The following is a 22,900-nucleotide window of genomic DNA, read 5'->3' as shown; positions in this document are numbered from 1 at the left end:
TTTCTTACCATGGATTTTTTTTCTAATTGTTGTAACCTGAAATAAATTTATGAGTTAATAAAATTTAATGTTGGTGCTGATAACCAGGTTAATTTGATGGTAATTTTATAACATTGTGTTATGAATTTATTGTGAGGCTTAGAATGTTTTACTGTTTTTTGTAGGAACTGTAAAACTGCAGGAACATGTAACATATTCAGTTTGGTTGCATATTTGCCATATTAATATATGGAGCAGTTTGTTTTTGTATTTTAATTTTTGGAATGGTGTTAAAATACCAAAAATAGAATTTTCTGTGTAAAAATTATTTTTACAACTCATAGATGCATAACTCACCGATGAACTAGGTCAGGGGTTCCCAACCTTTTTGTGGTGTGGGCTCATTGGAGATTGCAAAAAATAGCGGCAGGTGCAAATCAGATTTAAAAAAAAAATTAAAAATTAAACATTATGTTCTTTATTATAACATGCATTTTGTAACATATATTTACTATAACATATTATATACAGTAAAACCTGTCTATGGCAACTACCCACAGTTCCTTAAAAAGTGGTCTTTTAGATAGGTGGTGGTCCAATATGGGTGGTGCTGTAATACCATATTTCCATATGTATTTTGTGCCATTTCTAAGCAAAATTCAATATAAGCGAATTTTTTCAACGATAGAGCTATATTGGTATTGTATTTTATTTTTATCGGATAACTCGATTTACAGAAGTCATCTTGATTTTATAAGACAGATTTCATTTCAATATTTTAAAGATTAATACAATACTTGCATTTTCTTGATTATAATGCACACTTTCTTTTTTCCGATTTAATTAATTCAGCTTGGTTCTTTTTGTTCACTCCTCAGTTACGTGTATTACATCATTGATATACAAGCTCGTCGTATCTCTCCATCACTTTGGTTTTGGTTTTCATTAGTTTAATCTTATTTTAACTTTAAATTTTTAAAAATACAGTAATTTTAAAGTTAAAATACCACACAGAAAATATGTACAGAAGTACGGTATTACAGCACCACCTGTCTAAGACCACTTTTTGAAGGAACTGTTGGTGGTCGCCATAGACAGGTTTTACTGTATATTGTTTTTAAGTCTTCTTATTAGAAGGACAGGCCAATTTAATGCTATCATTGATCCATGGTTGAAGATTTTTTACTATAGTTGACTAATATTTTTTAATATAAATGTTAAATAATCAGATCAGTTTGCATTTTACTATTTTGACTTCTAAATTAGTTTAAGAACACACAATTTTATGCATTATGTTTTGTTTAAAATAAAATAATTGAATTTTCATAATATAATTTGGTTGTGATTGCAATTATCAGAAATGTTGATATAACAACAAGGTACAAGAAAAAATTATTTTTATATTTACTGTTATTTTTAAAATTCTCAGTAAAATTTTGATGATAAAGTTTTTGACTGAAAATTTAATGGAATCAATAAAAAAAAAACTGTGTTACAAGGAAGTTTTTAGTAAGTCCTCATAAAAACTGATAATTGTGAATTTCACAATATGAACTGCTTGTGGAAAATTATAATGTAACCAAACTGAATGCTAAAGAAATTTATTATTGAAATAAGCAGGAAAAAGATACACAAACACTGTAGAAGAATTTTATGCAAGAATTTTATAAAATAAAAACAAATAAATGAGATTATTTCTGTAAAGTGAAAATGATTAGGTGATTGAAATAAAAGAACTGGTATGATTGAAAGCAAAGTAGATTGTCATTCATCACTTTTTGTGGATTGTAACAATGTGCTTAAATATGTAACAGTTGTTATTAATTAATATATTAATCCAAAGTAACTTTATATAAAGTCAGAGCTTACTTAATAGAATATTAGATCATGAATTTGTTAGAAGGCACATAAAGGAATTGTAAATGTACTACAACATATGTTGTTACTTCAATGTATAATAAAAGTAGTAAATCTACAAATAACTATAACAATCACTTTATGAATGAAAATAAAATGTCTAACTATAAAGCCAAATGATTGCTGGATTATATCAGGCTATACTAATGCTATTATTAATAACTAGCTGTTACCTGCAACTTTGCCTGTGCGGATTTGGCAAGCGAACACCATTTATATTCAGTATTCCAACAACGATAGTAATTGTTATATAACACCTACTGCTGAGATTGATGAGAATTGCTGAAAATCACACAAACTGTTTTCAATTTGATCAATTTTCTGAAACGTTTACAATCGTTCTATGATCGAACCAATATGCAATAACAAATTCGAATTTGAAACGGTTCGAACATTTGGTTAAAAAATCGAAATATATAAAAATATTTATAACAATGTCTGAAATGTTATTAATTTAATTCACCTAAGTATTCAATAAAGACTAAATGTAGTTGAAAACAAAAAAATCGCATCTATAATAGTAGAGTAGAAGCCATTCTTCAGGTTAAGCCTTAATGCTCTCCCTCTCCCCCTGTGGGGGAATTTCGAAAAATTCATTCTTAGTGTGCATTTCCATGACTTGCCCTAACTTTGTACCAAATTTGACCATTTTAGGTTCAGCAGTTTGTTCTGGGCAATGATGAGTCAGTCAGGACAAGTAATTTTATATATATATAGATTAGATGTTAATTAAATAATTTGGCCTAGAGGTAGGCATTATGCCAGTGTTACTTTACATTTAGTTATTAATAGTAGCATTAATATAGCCCAGTATAATCTGGCAATCATTTGGTTTCAATTAAAACATTGGATTTTTAGATGTTTATATTTGTGTGCCTAAATATGCAGTCTGAAAGATTTTTCTCATTAATTAGAGATAAATATTCTGAAAACAAAAATGCATTACTAGGAATTTAAAATTCTTTCACATAGATTAGTATTCATACTTATAATGCAAAAGCTTATATCAGTAGTAGTTAACCTTTTCAGAATTACAGAACACTTACAATTTTACAAGATTTTTGAAGAACAGCCATAAAATAAAACAGTATATATATTTTTTATGTTGCATAGTATATTAAGAATCACATAGATAACATTTGTTATTGTCTGATATGTAATCAGTAAATGAAATTTAAAAAAAAAAATTTTTTGTTAATTTTAATGAGATATTTGGGCCTGATGACTTACAAATGTTTTCAATATCTGGTCTTGTGTGTGAAATAGCTACTCTCATTTCCTCTTCTATGTTTGTCAGCCTTTTATGTTTCTTTGTCTTGATGTTTGTTAATGTTGAAAAACCAAGCTTGCATAAGTACAATGTTAAAAATTGTAATAAAATTTTAATTTCTTTTTCAGAAATAGTTTTTTAAACTCAGTTTGAACAGAAATCCAAAATTTTTTAACTGTTGTTTTGAAAAATTTTATTTTGAGAGTACAATGCATTAACAATGTAATGAATTCTTCCTACTCTTGTAACAAAAACTGAACTTGATGTGTTGACTGCAGAAAATGGATTTTGTATCCAATCATAATTTTCAATGCAGGAAAGTATTTCACAAGTTTTTCTTGTAATAATGCTAAATGTTGTGTTATAATAGGAATTATTTCATCAATATTGTTGTTTTGGACTGAAGGAAACATATGTAGTGTCCTTTTATTAATTATCTGCATTTTCCAAAGATATTTTTTTGAAATGCTGACAGTTTGTTAGTGGATGTTAAAATATTTTTGTTTTTACCTTGCATACCAGTATTCACATTATTTAAATAATTGAAGATATCAGCTAAATATACCATTTCAATACACAAATTTCATTTGTAAGAAAAGTTTTTTAAAAATAACATTTCCTTCTTTTTGACAGACAAGAGGGAATGTTGACAATTTATCCTTTGTTCCAAAATTCAGTTCTGCACTTTACCTCGGGATAACCATCTTACCTCAGTATGTATAAGTAAAGATTTGTGCTGAGCTTCCATAGATGTGCAAAGTTTTTTAAATAGGAGTGTTTGTAAGGTTTGCAATTTGATGTAGTTTGCCGTATTTACAACTTGGTCTAATACAGATTTTAATGTTGTAGGTAATGTTTTTGAGACAAGTTTTTCTTGGTGTAAAAAACAGTATGTAGGTATAATAATAAAATTTTCCTTCTTTGCAAAAGTAATAGAACCAACCATCAAAGAAGCACCATTGGTACAGATTCCTACACATTGGCCCCATGTGTTAAATTTATCTAAATATGACGAAATGGAGTCAAAAATATCCTGTCTTGTTGTGTATTTGGTAATTTGTCCTCAACATAAAAATTGATTCACTATTTTGTTTTCATCAATGAAACGAACAAATCTTTTATGTTAACTTTACCACTGATATCAGTGGACTCATCAATTTGTGAAGCATTGTTTTGTAGCTAATATTAGTAACTGTTTTCTCAATGTCATCTGACATATGTATAATTATGTTTTTTATTGTGCCATAAGAAGTGAGGAATTTTCATAGTTTCCTTTTTTGCATCATCACCAAACATAATTTGAACTATTTCAGACTATTCTGGCAAAATCACTGCTATAATGTGTGATTTAAACTTTTTGCAATTATTCCAGCAACTTTATATGATGCAATTTGTGCTTTTCTTTTTTAACTCTTTCTGCCCTTTGGGCACTAAAAGGGCCTCTTTTAGCCAGCCCATTATGGGTTTGGTCAGGTGGTGATGGTCGGGGCCCAACATATCCAGATGGACCGCCCTCAGAAAAATTCCTTGGGATATTTTGACCGTCTGGACTCAATTCTGGGTGCCCCAGAGTGGTAAGCTGCCTCTTTAACTGCTTGGCCATCTGGCTGTCTGCAATTTGTTCTTTATTATAGATACAGTTACTATTTTAAAAAATTTTTTCCTTGATTAATTTGATTATTCAGCAATCTTTGAAAATAATTCTTGTCTTTGGACTGAAGATTGACATGTTTAGATGTAAAATGCCGGTATAATTTTGCTGGTACAATTGCACTATTACAAACCATGCAAAGGGGAATTTGACATTTGTTTTCGTCAATATAAGTGAACCAGAAATCTAAATAATAATTGAAATATTGTCTATTAACAATTTTTATTTTGTTCTCCCTATTGTGAGTATCATTATTGATATTGCTTGTACTAGCATTAGTACTTGTGCTATTAGCACTAGAATCATATTTTTTTAATAGAAATTTGTCCATTTTGCCATTTCGAATAATTATTTTTGATTCTTTAGAGAGTAATTAGAGCTATTTTAATTTTTAGCAGACTAATTTGTTGCAAACAAACTTCTATCTACAATTACAAAACTACATTTTATGACACTGACAATCTGTCTAAAAAAGTTGGACTTGAAGAAAAACAAAAATAACAAACTTTTTTTTAGCAAGAAACAGGTCCGTACACTTCAGTTGCTGTCATTCAACTATATGCACACTGGCTCCATCTATACAGGAAAGTAGATTTGATTCATGTTCTAATAGAAATTTGTTAAAGAAATTGATAAAGATCAATATAAGTACAACTAAAGACAATAAAACTAAAATCAAATGACTTTTGTTTTTTTTCTTTTGTCTTAATAACCATTTTAATTTTTCACTGATTTTCAAATTTTGGCAGAACACTTTCTCTAAGTTCACAGTGCACCAGTGTTCTGAGGAATACAGGTTAAGAACCACTTGCTTATATAATAATAATAATCAAAAATTATAATTGAAATGACATATTTCATTATATTGATGGGATACTCTGACTACCGCCCCATATCCCTCCTGGCTGTTTTGGGAAAGGTTCTGGATGCTCTAATGGGAGGACGGATCCTCCATCACTTGGAGAAAATGAATGCACTTCACCCATCCCAATATGGGTTCAGGAGAAATAAGAGTGCCCACCAAGCAATAGGTAAGATCCTTGATTATGTTCGTGATGCCAAAAGCGACAGGAAACACACGATGATGGTCTTGATTGATTTTAAGGGCGCTTTCGACCACGCGTGGTGGCCTGCTATCCTGACTAATCTTGCAAATCTCAACTGTCCAGCCAACATCCATGGGCTCCTCAGAAGTTATTTATCAGGGTGAACTGCCCTAGCAATAGAACAAGGAACCATAATGTACAAAACCGTTATCACTAGGGGCTGCCCTCAAGGTTCCAAATCAAGTCCAACACTATGGAACATTCTTTATGTTGGGCTTCTCAACTCTATCAATACCTCTGACTTCCCTGGCAATCCTTATCTGCAAGGTTATGCAGATGACACTGTCGTCCTGCTTTCTCACCAAAATCATGAGGTTCTTCAACAGCACACTAACAATCTCCTACAAAGTATTCTCAACTGGAGCGAGGACAATTACCTCATCATTAACCATAATAAAAGTTACTGTATGGTCTTTCCTAAAGAGAATCCATTACGTAAAAAACCGACCATCCGTATCAAGGGCCAAAGGATTCAATGTGTCAATAGTATGAAATACCTTGGGGTAAGGATTACCCCAAACTGACCTGGAGGGATCACACTCAATACGTGTACAATAAGGCAATTTGTGTCAACCACTCCCTCAGGAGTATTGCCAGGAACTACTGGGGGCTTGATCATTGGACCAGCCAGCTCATCTATACAGGTGCAATTGAACTGATTCTAACCTATGGAAGCAAGGAGTGGGGCTACACAGCCAACAACATCCATATCAGATGGAAACTGCTCTCCGCGCAGAGTGAAGCTGCGATTGCAATCACCAAATCTTATAGGACCGCTCCAACCAATGCCCTCCTGGTCATCGCTGGGCTCCTTCCTATTCACCTGGTAATCCTTGCAAGGTATCTAAGGAATCTACTTATGAAACTTCATTTTCGTAACATCACCGAACCTGAACTAAGAAAGTTGATCTCCAAAATGCATCTCCCCGACTCCTTCAGCAAATTGATTAATGACAATTCTAACTATGGGATAGACCTCAACTGCAATATTAACCAGCACTGACAATCTGTCTAAAAATCACCCTGCAATTTCTCGCACCAATAGGATTTACTTTAATTTGCCACCCTCACTTACTGGAGTAAATTTCTTCACTGACTGTTCAAAAACTTGGGATGCTGTGGGTGCCTCTGCTTGCCTGGTCGATAGCACTAAGAAACATCATTGGCAAACTGCTCTTCGTCTGCGCAATCAATGCTCTAACAACTAGGCGGAATCCCTGGCCATCCTTGCCACACTGAAGTATATCAATCAAAATATCTCCTGCTTTTCGGGAAAAACTGTCAACATCATCACAGACAGTCGTGTGGCACTCCATCAGATAAAGAATTGGAACCAAAGACTGCCCATCATCGACAAAAGTCTTAACCTCCTTAATGAAATCAATAACTCAGCCTGCATCAATTTCTATTGGGTTCAGAGTCACTCTGGGAATCCTGGTAATGAAAGGGCCGACAGGCTGGCTAAGAATGCCCACAAGATAGCTGACTCCTATGCTTATGAGACCATCCCTCTCTCTACTCTTCGCAGAGAACTGCACGAACTACTTACTACCATCTGGCAAAAAGAGTGGGATACGGGCACCACCGGCCGGCACATGTACAAATTTCTCCCAAGTGTCAGCACATGTCTTAACTTATCCTTCTTCCACACTAACCATGCCATCACTCAGCTTATGATGGCTCATGGGAACTTCCGGGCGTACCTTAATCATTTCCTCAAGAAAGGAAACGGTAAGTGCAATTGTGACATCATAGAAGAAGAGGATCCATTCCACGTTTTATTCACTTGCCCTAAGTACACCTCCTACCGCGGAAATCTGCGTAACGTAGTGCAAGCGGAAGGTCATCATTGGCCTCCAACTTCAGTGTCCTCCTCCTCCTCCTCAACACGGATCTTCCATGGACTAAAAAACTTCTGTAAGCATCTTCCATTAATGAACTTTTACAACGGATGCAGAACGATAACCTAGTTGTAAGACTTATTACTGCTTACATTATAAAGGCTTTGTGTCCTCCTCCAATCTGCCCCTGCTTATCAATCCTGTTTTTTTAGTGGGCGGACATCTGTTTTTTACTGTACAACTGTTACTTTTCATAGCGTACTCTTCTCTGTCTACTACACGCTTATTTGTACTGCTCGCACCATTCTTTATTTTCAGGATCCCATCCAATTGGTCCCTGTGTATTGCTCTACTGTTCTCTTCTTTTCCTCCCTTTTTCTCTCCACCCCATTCCCTTCCCTCGTCCTTCTCTCACCCTCTCTATTACCTCCTTTCTTATTGGGGAGATTATAGCCTTTGCGGCTCTTTCTCCGACCAATGTTGCCAGTTGCTAAGCGAAACGACTGGTGAGGCTAATGTAGCGCTCCAGTGCCGCCACGTGGTGACTAGGCGTGATGGAGGCCGGCGGCCAGTAGATAGGCATCAGCGTGCGCACCAGAGACATGTTTAGGGTCATCGTGTTGCCTAGCTCTTTGCGGACTATAGCGACTTTGGGATACTATAACGGACTTTGGGGCAATGAAGCCAGTAATGAAGAGTTGTTTCCACTGCGCCACAATGGGGCACCCCGGAGAGTTTTGTAGGTGACGTGAGTAAAGGAAAGCATTTAGCGGGGCCGTCTCGGTCCGGAGTTGGGCCAAGAGGGCAACACCCCTGGGTATGCCATTTCTTTTGCACACTCACTAACACTATATTGATGGGATAAGGCAATGCAATACAAAAGTAATCTGCCAAGGGAGAATGGAATGTCTCTTTTAAGGACTTTCTATGGAAAGTCCTTAAAAGAGACATTGTTAATACTTTATTGTAAGACTAACAATTACTTATCATATTTGTTAGTGTGTTTCCAGGACTGTACTCATTACAATAGTCCTGGAAACTTGACTCTTGATAACTTGACATTTTGTGAAACTCACTGTGCTGTTCAAAAAAAGTAACCTAATTTTACCTTTGTAGTTTAACAGAGGTAAAATTAGTTATTGTTTTTCACTAGTGATACTTAATAATAGCATTAGTTCCATATGTTAACAAAGAATATAATCCTTTTTCCAAGGTGTCACTACAAAATGCAAAACATGAATGTCACTAACTCAGATGTAACCATTGAATCGCTAATATTTTTTAAAATTAAAATTTAACTTCAAATAGAAATTGTACTAATACAAATAGTCACTATTGGTACGTGGTTAGTATGTACATGAATTTGCACATATAATAACTTTACAAAATTTCTTATTTAGACTAGCATCATCATTATGCCATAACTCTTCATTTTCAATAACTAGTCACCTTCTCAGTCTACATTAAGTCAAATTTGCAGGACTCAACTGTAATAATACTATCAAAAAATGATGACTTGTCTATCTAATAGTCCAGCCATTAAAAAAATTATCTATTTATTTATTTTTTTTTATTGTGTATAACCAGGACTTGAAATAAAGCCTCATACACTCATATATAATGATTAAGAAGTTTTAGTGGAAAACAACTAGAAGAGATACAATAGAATCTGCTTATTGTAATCACAAATACTGTTATTAGTCATATAATGTTAAAATTAACAAGTTTGAAAATATAAATTAAAATACAAAACAAATTCCAATCCACAATAACAAAACAAATCCAATTCCAAAAGCTTTGCTTATTGGAATTCAGTTAGTTATCATCATCATCAAACAATTATAGGTCTATTTAAGCAGTCTTTTTTTGCATTATCAATCTCAAACTGTGGTTTATAATACAGTAGAGAGTCGTTAACCCGAACCCCGGTAATCTGAATCGCCGGTTATCTGAACGATTTTCAGTCTGACTGTGTCGTACTGAATCGAACATTTTTGATACTAGATTTACTTCTAAAGTATAATTATCATGTTTTTATATTTTTCAATATATTTATTTTGTTTGTACAAAATAAAGAAATAATTTTTAACGATACAATAGCCTCGATTATTATTATAAAAATTTTCGTTAGGCTTAAAATCGATGAAAATTCAACACAAAGTGACACACAACGGAGAAAAATTTGAACATCGGACAGGTTAATATATTTTTTCATACATAATTGGTTATCCGAACAAATCACTAATCCAAACAACCCAATCCCCAATTGATTCAGATTAATGACTCTCTACTGTATTCATTCATGTATATACATATTTATTATATCTTGTGTTTAATTGTCATGTTGACTGTTATGGATTGTAGGTTATTACTATGATTTTTTTCTCAGTGATTTTATTTTTAGGATAAGATAATTTTTTATAATTTAGTTTCAGGGATGTGAAAAGTAGACAACCAGTTGTAACATGATAAAGCAACATGTAGAAGCAGTTAGTTATTTTATAATCAGTGATATATAGAATATGAATGAATATTGAGAGATTTATTTTTATACATTTCATACAGGACAAGTCTGTATTCTGATCAAATGCATAAAAATGATATCATAAAACTGAATATTAAAAACTTGGATAAAAACATCAGAAATAGTTTAATTCAATGTTTCCCAAATTTTATGGTGTTGCAACCATCTTTTTCAGATAAATTGTTTTATTACCTTCATATTGAAAATTTATGTATAGCAGTAATTAGCACACTATTTCAATTTTGTTTAATAAAACCATGTCACCATCTGTTATCAGTTGATGAAGATATCATAATTTCAAGTTGTCACTATCTGTTGCCAATTTATTATATGAACAACACCAAAACTAAAATATTCCAGTGTTTTTGAAGATGATGTGTTGAGCATTTGACTTTTCTAAATTGCTGCTAGGGGTCCAGGTGTATTTAATTAAAAGACAGTTAAGTATGAAACATTTCTGAATTTGATTAGAGTATAAGTGTGATGAGCCTTAGGCAAAGTGATGTCAATGGCAATTTTACTATAGTTATCAATAACTTTTAAAACAATTGTTGGATGAGTTTTCTATATCTGATATTAATAAAAAAAAAAAAAAAAACAGAAGAATGGACTTACAGTGAAAACTATCTCAAGTTTCATTGTTATTTCTAATAATGAACCACAATGTGTTATTTGCAATGAAGTACCATCTCAAGAAACTATGAAGCTGTGGAAACACTTTACAATCTTATTATAAAACATACAAATGAAAAAGACAAGCCATTTAGAATTATTTCAAAGAAATTTAAAAGTTTTATCATCAAAATACATCATTCATATATCCAATGTAAACAAAAAAACATCACTAGCAAGTTACACAGTTGCATTTTGCCATTTAAAATCAGTCAAGCTTCATACAATTGCTGAAAATCTAATTTATCAGCAGCTGTTGACATGGTTCAAATTATGTGATGATAAAAGAAAACTAAAAATTCAAAATTATAATTATGTTCAATACACATTGCAACAGAAAATGTGATATTGTTGAGAATATTTACACCCAATTTCTCAATAAAATTAGAAAAGAGACAAACTTTTTTACAATTTCATGAATCTGCAGATATTTCTAATTGTACACAATTTGTATGCCTCATGATATGATCCAGAGGATCATACCATATGAAGCATACAACAATATCATTGTACACTTAGGGAAAAAGCTAGTTTAATTAAATTCACTTATCTATTTATTATTTGGTATTAGCCAAGAATTGGGTTATTTGATGTTTATATTTGTATTATTCAAAATCATCACCAAACACCTTTTGCTGCTGATACACACATATTTGTATTATTCATACATATCAATTACTTATTGTAATTTGTCATATGTTAATGCAGTGATCATTAAAATACTCAATGTGATATAAACTTTTAATTATTTTAAGTTTTCACTATCATTTAGAAAGAGCAAATTAATTTTATCAAGAACCTTGAATGATATATTAACCATGCAGTTTTCATTCAAATCTTATATTTGTAAATAATTTTATATTTTTATTAGTTACGATCAATTAAAAATGAATTATCTCTATGACATTTTTGACTTTCAATAATTCAAAGCCAAAACTAATCAGAGAATTTATTGATATATTGAATGTCTGCAAAAACTTCAGTTATTTATTTTTATGATGATTTTGAATGATTTTGTTCTCATCATTTGTTTATGTTGACAATAGCAAACATTGCATGATTTGTAAAAGGAGTTAGAGCTACACAAGTGTTGATTATATATATAATTTGTTTAGATGTTTTTCATTTGTTCTATTCTGATTTTCTTGTTAATTTACAAGAACAAAAACTTTTATTGTGGTTGTATCTTGGTAGAAAATATCATCTTTGAAATTATGTCCAAAACAAAACAAAAACACTAAAACTGGAAATACTTAGAAATAAATTACACAAGAAACTTTTCTCTTTACAGAAAAATATATACAAAGAAACAAATGTTTGGTCTGATTAATATGTCTACATCAGGTTCACTTATCTTCTTAATTAAAATTCAATAACAAATTCAAATTAGTTTTTCTAAAAAACCATTACTTTACATGCCCACACCCAATGAAGAGAAAAACTAATGACTTAACTAGTTTTTATGAAATTAACATTATTTTATAGTTAAGTTATTAATACACAGATGTAAAATAATGGTTTTTTTAAAACATTTTCCTATTTTTAGAAAAATTCATTTGAATTTGTTGTTTGACATTTCAAAAAAGAATTTTAATTAAGAACATAAGTGAACCTGATGTAGGCCTATTAATCAGATTGAAAACGTTTATTTTTCTTTATATTTTTATAGAAAGAGAAAAGCTTCTTGTGTAATTTATTATGAAATCATGTGCAAAATAGTCAATGAAAATACCTTTTTATACAAAAGCATTGTTGGTAGAAAACATTATCATATTTTTATATAATAATGCCTAAAATATTAGTGGTACCAAACATTTTTATAACAAATACACTTAAAAATATCATGCAAACAACCTTTTCACTTTTCAACACAGTTATTTAATGATTGGACAAACATTTTTGAACTGCTTTACAGATAAACCTGAGGACTGCCTATACATTATCATATTTTTGTTCAATTTCTGGAATATTAGAATATTTAAATTATGTTAACAATGATATCATTGTAAATGTATTTTGAATATTTCACTATTCCAGAAATAGAATAAAAATGTATTCATGTATAGATAAGCCTGGAGTTTATCTGTAAAGCAGTTCAAAAATGTTTGTCCACTCATTAAATGTGCTGGAAAGTGAAAAAGTTGTTTCTGGGATATTTTTGAATTATTTTCCAGTTGGAATTTCCAAAATTTAATGGGAAAGAAACTGGATTATGTGGACTAGGAAAACTCACTGATCATGGGAGGAGAGCATTAGCACAAATTGTGTGGGAAAAGCACATTCAACTGCTGCCAATATTTCCAAGAACTTTCAGCAAGTAGAAGTGTAGCAGTTAGTAACAAAACTGTCCAGAAAGAGTTGCACAATTGCTGTTATAATGGCAGATTACTGCCCACAAGCCCCAAATTTTATTATCCAATTCAAGCCAATGACTCCAATGGTGTAAATAACAATGTTCCTGGACCACAGATGACTGGAAGAAAATCATATGGAGTGACGAATCATTCTACACACGTTACCAGTTGGATGAGTGAATTTGGGTTTAGTGCTTGTCTGGAGAACAGTTTAGTCACAACTGTGGTGTTCCCACAGTATGATGTGGCAGAGGATCAATGATGGTTTGGGACTGTTTCTACTGGCACAGACTGGGTCCTTTTGTTCTGATGCTTACCACCATGAATACCAATGTTTACCAAGGCATCTGGATAATTTGGCACTGCTTGCAATGTGACAGTACTTCAATACAGATTCCTGTGTGTGTACATAATAATTCATGTATTTCCTAATATTCAAATATTTGTCATTTTCTAACTTAATAAATTGCATTAATTATTAATGTGGACTGAACTTGTTTTCATGAAGATCAGGGATAACATGGTCTTCTCTCCACTAATGAAATTGTATTTGAAATGATTCTTTCTCTCATTTTGTAAAGTAACCTACAAGCAAGACATCTATGAATGGAACAATTTTAAGCAACTTGTTTTGGAAACAAACTCTTTAATTTTAGATTTCTCTCTTAAATCTGAAGTGTGGTTTAGCTTGCCTCTATCAGTGAGTTAATTCTCAAATTACAAGTTACTCCATGTACTATTTGAATTTTTTGAAAAACAACATGGATGTATTCATTTTTGTGATGATTTTAAGCTTTTACAAGAAAAGTTGAAAATAAGCAGTTGTATCATAAATGATTACATTGTCACAGGATTTTCAGTTTTTAAAATTGCTATCCTTTCTTCTGCTTAATCATTATTTACTTTAGCTTTTAAGTTTTTGCAACAAAATAATAGTTTACTGTTCTGTTGCATTATAATACTTGGATAACTGTTATGTTCTGTCTCTATATTTATTTTAATTTCTCTGTATAGCTTATTATCACATTTGTTTTTTTCTTTTCAAATATATTTTTATATTTTGTAACTCATTTCAATAATACTTGTCTTAAAGTTAGTATAGCTTTTATCATTAGAGTTCATTGTCTTCTAAACTTTTAGATCATATGACAATTTATACAGACATATCATGATGCATTTAGATAAATTATAGAGCTTGTAACATCTTTCTTCACTTCAGTTTGGGGATTTTATAATCCACTGTCAGATTGGGTTGGTGAATGCAAAAAGTAAAGTAACTGTCAGTCTAGAATTACTAGTCCAAAATCTCAGATTATGAAATTCTCAGATTTAAATTTTGATGAATGTGGTCTTTAAAGAAGAAAATAATGAATACTCAACAGCTGAATAATAAGAAATTTCAATAGTTAAATTTTTTTATTGGGATAATGACATAAATCATAAGTTAAAATAGCAAATTAATATTGGTTTATTTGGTTACTCTTGTTTTTATGTTACATAGGGGGAAAAATATGTATAAGTATTTAAATAAAAATGACCAAGCAAACAATTTTGGGTCAGTTTGTGTTATGATTTATGTAATTATGAAAATGTAAAACGTCTGACTATAGTTGAGTGCAATTGAAAATTTCAAGCGAAATCAATTTTTACTCCTGAAAGCAGTGTGTTATTCTCCTTTCTCTTCCTCAGTGTTAAAAATTAACAAAACTGTATTTAAATTATATGTTGCTTTCTGATATAACTTTTACTCTATGATTTAATTTTGTTCTAAAAATTACTTTTTACTTCCATTTTTATAGTGATGATGATAAAATTCTTAATTTTACAGTGGATATTGTGGAAAAATAATGAAATATCCTCAATTAGTATCAAGCACTACTCCTGCATCCCTTCAAGATTGGTTAGAAGGTGAACTGGAAAACTTGGGTATTGATGGAGTTTATACACGCTACATTTTAAGTCTTCTTAAAGAAGATGGTGCTGATCTTGATCCACCAGAATGTGAGCACTTATTTGGTAAACTTGAAAAGTCTCAATACAAACAATCTGGGAATTATCATGTAAGTATAAAAATATTATTAACAATTTTTTAAATTAAAATGTCAATTAAAATATTTTAAAATTAATTTAAAGAATCTAGGTAAAGAATTAACTGTGCCACTTTCTGGAAAATTAAGACAGAAATGGAAAAGCTGGGAGAAGGAAAAGCTGTTTAAATCAGAAATTTATCATTGCAACTGTATGGTGCTATTTGATTCAGAGGAGAGGAAAAAAAGTGTTGCAGTTGAATGCTTGAAATCTGCATCTGAACAGGTATTTATAGATTATTATATAATTATAAATATATAGGCTATATTTTAAAATAGTTTGTTACAATTTTTTTTAAACTATACAAATATTGTATGCAGAATATTATCTTGAAATAATTTTGTACTAAAATTTACAGTGTGTTTTATAAAAGCATATGAATTATAAAATTTTTCTACATTTATTTTTATTTTGTTTTTATTAATTTGTTAATGTTGTATTGAAGTATAATAATCGTTTGCATATTTTACACATTATATACACATTACAATTACAATTTTCTATATATTTATATATATATTTAAAATGTACAGTTTATATCTTTGACAGATATGTAAATAAGATAATTGTTAAAATATTTCAATAAATGAAGTGGCCAATGCCATAAAGTTGTAAATGCCAAAAAAACAAACTTTTCAGGAGAGAGAACAACACTTTTTCTAGTGAATGAATTCCTTCAAGTCTTGAAGGATTTCATTTCAATTTTACAATAAAATGGTTAAAAACTCACTAGGTTACAAATTTTCTGAAATAAAAAAATGAATTCAACATAAGTCATGTTTTAAGCACCAAAAGTTGTGTGGATTGCACTCTGACACTTAAAATGTTATGGCTCATGCATAAGTTTAACTTCAAAATACAGTCCCTTACAGTGCCACCATTACCACAGTATTTTCTGCAGCAGAAAACATTGTGTTAAGTTTTATTGAAGAAATTAATTCTAATTTAGAGAAAAATGACATTTACAATGTTTGGCATTGAGTACTTTAAATGTTGACTTTCAGCAGGTTTGACCTTGAAATTTGCATTTTGTTTTGGAATAATGTAGATGGTGTGTAGCTGACAGTTTCCTGTCAGCAACACACCATCTACACAAACACATGACCTAACATAAAATTAAGAATGATTTGTATGTAACTGTACTATAAACATACATTGAGTAATGCCTCAGAGATATTACTTCCCACACCACAGCTAAGACCAGATGAATTGATAGCCATTGATGCTAACAAAGTTTTTTCAAATTAACATTTAAGAAAATTGTACAAATGATGAAATATGAAGAAGTACATTTGTCTATAGAAAGTGAGGACAAAAGAAACTGGAGAAAATTATTCTACATCAATAGAAGTTCATTCAGGGAACAAATTAATGTCTTGAACAAAGTGCTTCTAATAGCAAATTACTTTCAATTACTTTAAAATTTTTTTTTTGTTAAAATCAAGTACTAATAAAGCATTACAAAATGTTTAATCATTTTCAGGGAAATTTTTAATAAACTCACTCCAACTTCTTGGAATGAATGGTATGGTAAAATTGTGGGTTAACTGCATGTTCTACTTGACTTTATTTAAATTCATAGATTGTCTCTTTATTCACGAGAGATTTTATATTAAACTTGCTAATTGGTCAGTACTTTTTTAAGACATGTCTGTTGTTATGACAGCTTTACATAGATTGATATTACTGATGTTTTTTAATGTCATGAAGACAGATTATTCTTAGTGTGGTAGAAATAACAATTCTGAAAGATTTTTAATTTACACTAAATATTTATAAATTTTCTGACTTACTGAAACAGATTAAGAAAATTACTGCAAATTAGTATTTTCATTGCAATATTTTTAAATTATTACTTTTTGTTAAAAAATTTATTTTAGTAATGAATTATCTTATTTAATTACTCCATATAATAGTAATACTTATCAACATCAATAATAACAATTAAGGCATTCTTAATTTTAGTTTTTGATTATGAGAAAATGAATTTATATTATTAGAAATTTTTAATGATTTAAATTAATTTTTTGATTCTAAACTAGCTTTTATTTCATTGTTGAATAGTTTTGGTAATCCAAATAGTGATTAAAAGTGTTAAGTCAAAATTTAGATCTGTGAAAATTAGTTAAATATTAATTTACTTCTCTATTATTTTAGAAAAATGGAATAGAAAAACTAATTGATGAAGTTTGTGCCAAATTGAAGAAGATCCAGTGTTCAGAAGGTAGTAAGTTATTTGATTTTATAAGTTTGTCATATTTAACATTAAGTATATTGTTATTGTATACAAAAAAGTAAAATTTTAAAGTTTTTAAAAAATTTTAAATATAAAATTTTTTAAATTTAAAACTTATTTTAGCATTAACATAAAATAGATTATAAAGATTATTTTTTAATTATTAGATAGATTAATTTTTCACAAATACTTTCTCACTTACAATATCTTATCATATTAATAAATTGTCTCATACCAGATTAAACTAATTCAAAACAAAAAAAAAAGAAAAAAAACACAGAAAATTACCAATTTAGTTGGAAAATAAATATAACAATACAGTTAATTTTGTCAAAATACAGTATTAAAATTTATCCATCTATTGTTTTAGAATTGAATTTGCAAATAACAAATTTAATGCTATTGGTTAGATATAAATTAGTTGCAAGATGTTGATGATAAACTAATTTATGAAATTATTTTATATATATCTATAATTTTTTACTTTAAAAAATCTGAAATTACTTTAATAAATAAATTTTACAAGATATCAGAATTTCTAAATTAATAACAATCAATTGGGATAATTAATAATTTTCTATTCATTACTTAATTTTCACACATTTGATGATGATCAGTTAATGTTGCAAAATCTGCTGACATTGATGATTATTATTTAAAACTATTAATAGTAATATTTATCAATGCTAATAATAACAATTGAGGAATTCTTAATTTTAGTTTCTGATTATGAGAAAATTAATTTATATCATTAGAAATTTTTAATGATTTAAATTAATTTTCATAATTCTAAACTAGTTTTTATTTCATTGTTAAATAGTTTTGGTAATCCAAATATTGTGAAATATTGCTAGAATTAATGATTGTTAAAGCTTAATGCATTTGTTAGAAGTGATCAGGACAATCCATTTTTTTAAAAAAAACATTTAATATCTTATATTGTTTCTAAAATGTAAAACTTTTTCTTTAAAGAATTTTTGTTTTGCTTTTCAAGAACATATGATTCAATACAGTGTACCTTAAATTATAGTAAGTTAGAAATACTAGTTTCATGTAGAAAATTAAATAAATATTAAAAATTAAATGATGATGATGATAAAAAATTTTTGATTCTAAACTAGCTTTTATTTCATTGTTGAATATGCGTACTGGAGTTAAACAAACATTAAAAGACATAAACAACACCTTTTTAACAATCCAGCAAATGTTTAATTCGTTAAAAAACGTTTTCGACCGATTTCAGCGGTCTTCATCAGTTATTCCAAAGTTAAGAACAAAGTATTCAAAAATTTATGAAAAACAAAAATAAATTCAAAGTGCGGTTGCGCAGAATAACGGAAATGCGCTTACATGTTAATCAAAACTTTAAAAATAATTATAAAAGAAAACACAATAAAATAAATACAATAAAAATAATAGTGTTGTCCAAACAGGAAACATCTATACATCCGTATCAATATAAAAGGACTTCCAGGCGTTGAATAATCCTTCGTATTTCTGTGATTGATGCATTCCATGCCTACCTGCGCCTTGTATATCTCTATTTTTTTGAGAAGTTTCACCACCTGTATAGATTGTTCTGAGACCGAGCGGCAATTATTATGGCAACAAAATCTATACAGGCGGCGAAACTTCTCAAAAAAATAGATATACACAAGGTGCATGTAAGCACGGAATTCATCAATCACAGAAATACGAAGGATTATTCAACGCCTGGAAGTCCTTTTATATTGATACGGATGTATAGATGTTTCCTGTTTGGACGACACTATTATTTTTATTGTATTTATTTTATTGTGTTTTCTTTTATAATTATTTTTAAAGTTTTGATTAACATGTAAGCGCATTTCCGTTATTCTGCGCAACCGCACTTTGAATTTATTTTTGTTTTTCATAAATTTTTGAATACTTTGTTCTTAACTTTGGAATAACTGATGAAGACTGCTGAAATCGGTCGAAAACGTTTTTTAACGAATTAAACATTTGCTGGATTGTTAAAAAGGTGTTGTTTATGTCTTTTTAATGTTAAAAAATAAATTATAACTGAAGTTACCTTTTTGTTTTGCCAAAACAATTGAAATGATAAATGCATATTACCCAAAATGCTTGCATTTATATCACTGATTGACTTATCTGCCATCTTTGTTTATATAGTTGGTAGCAATTGTAAGCTCATTGCAATGCAAATACAGTAGAATCTGCTTACAGTAATCATTTTAAGACTAGCCTATATCAATCATGATAATGAATGACTAATAAAATTAAGTAAATATGACTACACTTAGTGGAAATTTTAGTTTTAACATTCTTTTAATGCTAATCAATAAAACAGTTTATTCAATTCAATTGAATTTATTCCTAAAATGGGTAGATCAAGCCTGGAATGGGGAAAATGCCTGATTGTTTTAAATATAATATTAAAATATTTGTTTGCCAAAAATATATTCTATTGATACATAAAGAAACAATTTATTGAGTTTAAGATAATGTTTCTAAGTTGTCCACTGATTTTTCAACTGCTGTTCCAATCTATTTGGAAGAGAATGCATTACTGTTTGTAAGATGTTCTATGGAATGTTATTTATGACCATTTGAATATATTGCTTCAGTTTTCTAATGTTGGCTGGACATGTCCCATAAACATTAACCATCAGATATCCCTGTAGACCTTGGTTTTGAGCTGGCTTTTTTGAATTTCGAAGATGTAGCTTGTGCATGATTCACATTCTCAGGTGATGGATCAAAGGTGACCAGACAGCTTTGAATCTTGCAATGACCCTTCTTGCCTCTTCATAACTCACGATAACAAGGTGTTTCTAGATGATGCATCTTGTATATTAAAATGTCTCTGAAACATTCACTATGCAGCTGTAACTAAATTTGTGCTAATAAACAATTCTACTGCAGTAACACACTCCTGCACAGACCAATGTTTCATGATGAATAGCACTTTCAGGAAGCAAGCAGGACATTCCCACTCCACCAGTGCTACCTAATAATGGTAATGGAATCAGCTGCATTTCAAAACAATCAGGTGTTATATCCCACCCTGTAGCTACTAGGAGAACTTTGTCTCTGAGTGAAAAACAGCAGTGGCTTGCAAACTAATGTTAGATCATTAGGAGGTGCTAAATTCTGCACTCTCCATAAGCAGTGAATTCTTACTTTCATTCTAAAACTTCATTAACTTAAATAATAAACATTGTGTGAAGGTATAATAAGTTCATTTAAATATGATCAATTTTTTCAAGAAAAATGGAAAAAGATCAGTATTCATAAACAATTTGGCAAGAGCATTACTGTATTTCGAAAGTTGAGTAGCATGTGCTTGTTTGTTACATTATTACAATGCAAAATTTTCCCATTGACTTAACATGGGATGACATTTGACCCCTGATATTTCCTGTTATAGTTCAGATTTTAAAATTTGGCCTTTGTCACGATCTGCCAGTTTATTACTTCTATTAATGTGCAAAATTTCATTCAAATCAGTGATGTCATTACTTTGCAAAACATGTTTAAGCAATTTGTCAATTTGAGTTGTGGTCAGGGAAGCTTCAACAAATGATGGCACTTGTTAAGTAAATTAATATTTGCATTTACATCAGCCATTTTAACATTTCTTGAATATCTAAGAAGTTTACACAATTTTTTAGATAAATAATAATTGTTGAAAAGAGTATAAATCAGCTTTATAAAATTGGTATAACTTAATTAGCAGAATCCCTATGTCATTCCAAATGCAATAAAACATATTTAAATATAATTGAATAAGATGTTTTTTAACATTAAAATCAATATATCTGTTGTAAAGCATGGGAAAGTCACAAGAGCCCAGCATTTTAGTACCGCACTGGTCCCCATCACAAATAAAATTTAGCACATGATTTTCTCCTTTTTGAAAATTAACTCTTTTTAAAAATAATGATTTAGTATAAAATATGATTGACAAAAGCTGATTCAATACAGTTAATGAATAGTCAGTCAGTTGAATATAGGATGTTGTCTAGTACTGAATAGCAGTTGATCTCCTTTTTCTTGAAGAATAGATCTTTTAGAGATTTGAAGGCCTCATATTCCAAGGAAATGAATCATGTAATTTAGCACTCTGATATTTAAATTATAAAAACTATTAAGCAGATTTTAAAATTATAGTTCTTAAACATTGTATATGTTTGAGACAATGTTTGAGTACAATAATTTTAATATCTAAGATCTCTACTTCTGCTTTAATTGCATTGTTAAGGTATTATGCATAGAGAAATGATCTTCAATAAAATAATATGTATAATTTCCACAAATTATCTAGCTGAAAAATGCCCCAGAATTGGCTGCTATATAACATCACTGATTTAATCAGCAAGCTACAAAGTTGTTTATAAAGATAGATTAGAAAGTCTTATTTTACTAACTAGATTTATTATTGCTGAGATCCTATGCCGAAGTTTTTTTTTGATATTTAATAAGAGATGAAAAGGTTAAAAGTTAAAATTTCGACATTACTAAATAATTTATTCAATCATCTCTAATCAAACATTATCCATAAAAACTGTTTACTTTCTTAGTTTGGCACCATTGCTAAAAACAAAATTTTTTGTGTTGTCTTCATTGATATTTAAATCATTATTTTTACCATAAGTTGAAAGCAAGTTTCCATTGCATATCTGCTGGATGGAGTCTTTGACAATAAAACAATAATGTTGATGGACCATAAGAGATGAATATCAATATTAGATAAAGTAAATCGGTTTTCTTCCAGATCAATGAATAAATCAGCAAGATCATTGGTCTATAAAGTAAATAAAATTGGGCTTGAGATCATCCTGGGAAAGGCCTCTTTCTAAAGGAAATAAGTTAGTGGATCCATTCCCATAAGCACTTGAACAAGCAAATTGGAAAACAATATATCTTTCAATGATAAAAGCTTTGTAGTAATTTCTAGGATTTTCATTTTGTATAGAAATTTTGAAGGTATTACTTTACAGAAATCAATAAACCAAGAAATTAAATGATAACATTTTGACTGCTTTCTTTTTATCAAGGAATAAAGTATAAACACACTAGAAGATATTGTTTTTATATTGTTATTATATTGTGCTTTTACTTTTATGAATCCAAATTGCAATAGATTGTCTTCAATTTTAATTTTAAATAAATCTGTTGAAATAGACTTACCCTTTCTTTATTTTCACTATTTCAGAGTACAACTTTTTAATGATTGACCATCCCTTGTAGGCTACTTAGTTTCCAAATTTTAAAAAA

At 29.8% G+C, this 22,900-nt stretch overlaps 1 protein-coding gene across 3 annotated transcripts in view; it reads left to right on the top strand.

Annotated features, from left to right (window-relative positions):
* Positions 1 to 22,900, top strand: part of LOC136977779 (uncharacterized protein PF3D7_1120600-like) — a 45,387-nt gene that overhangs the window by 11,977 nt on the left and 10,510 nt on the right. For all 3 annotated transcript variants that reach the window (XM_067273330.1, XM_067273332.1, XM_067273331.1), the window contains 3 exons: positions 15,143 to 15,374; positions 15,448 to 15,627; positions 17,560 to 17,626. In XM_067273330.1, the coding sequence (XP_067129431.1) occupies positions 15,143 to 15,374; positions 15,448 to 15,627; positions 17,560 to 17,626 (479 nt within the window). The remainder of the gene's footprint in view (positions 1 to 15,142; positions 15,375 to 15,447; positions 15,628 to 17,559; positions 17,627 to 22,900) is intronic.

This window comes from Centruroides vittatus, unplaced genomic scaffold (assembly GCF_030686945.1).
Source record: "Centruroides vittatus isolate TY-2023 unplaced genomic scaffold, ASM3068694v2 contig_474, whole genome shotgun sequence".
Classification (NCBI taxonomy): domain Eukaryota; kingdom Metazoa; phylum Arthropoda; class Arachnida; order Scorpiones; family Buthidae; genus Centruroides; species Centruroides vittatus.
Note: the sequence above shows the minus strand (reverse complement) of the source record. Positions and strands in the feature narration are given on the sequence as shown.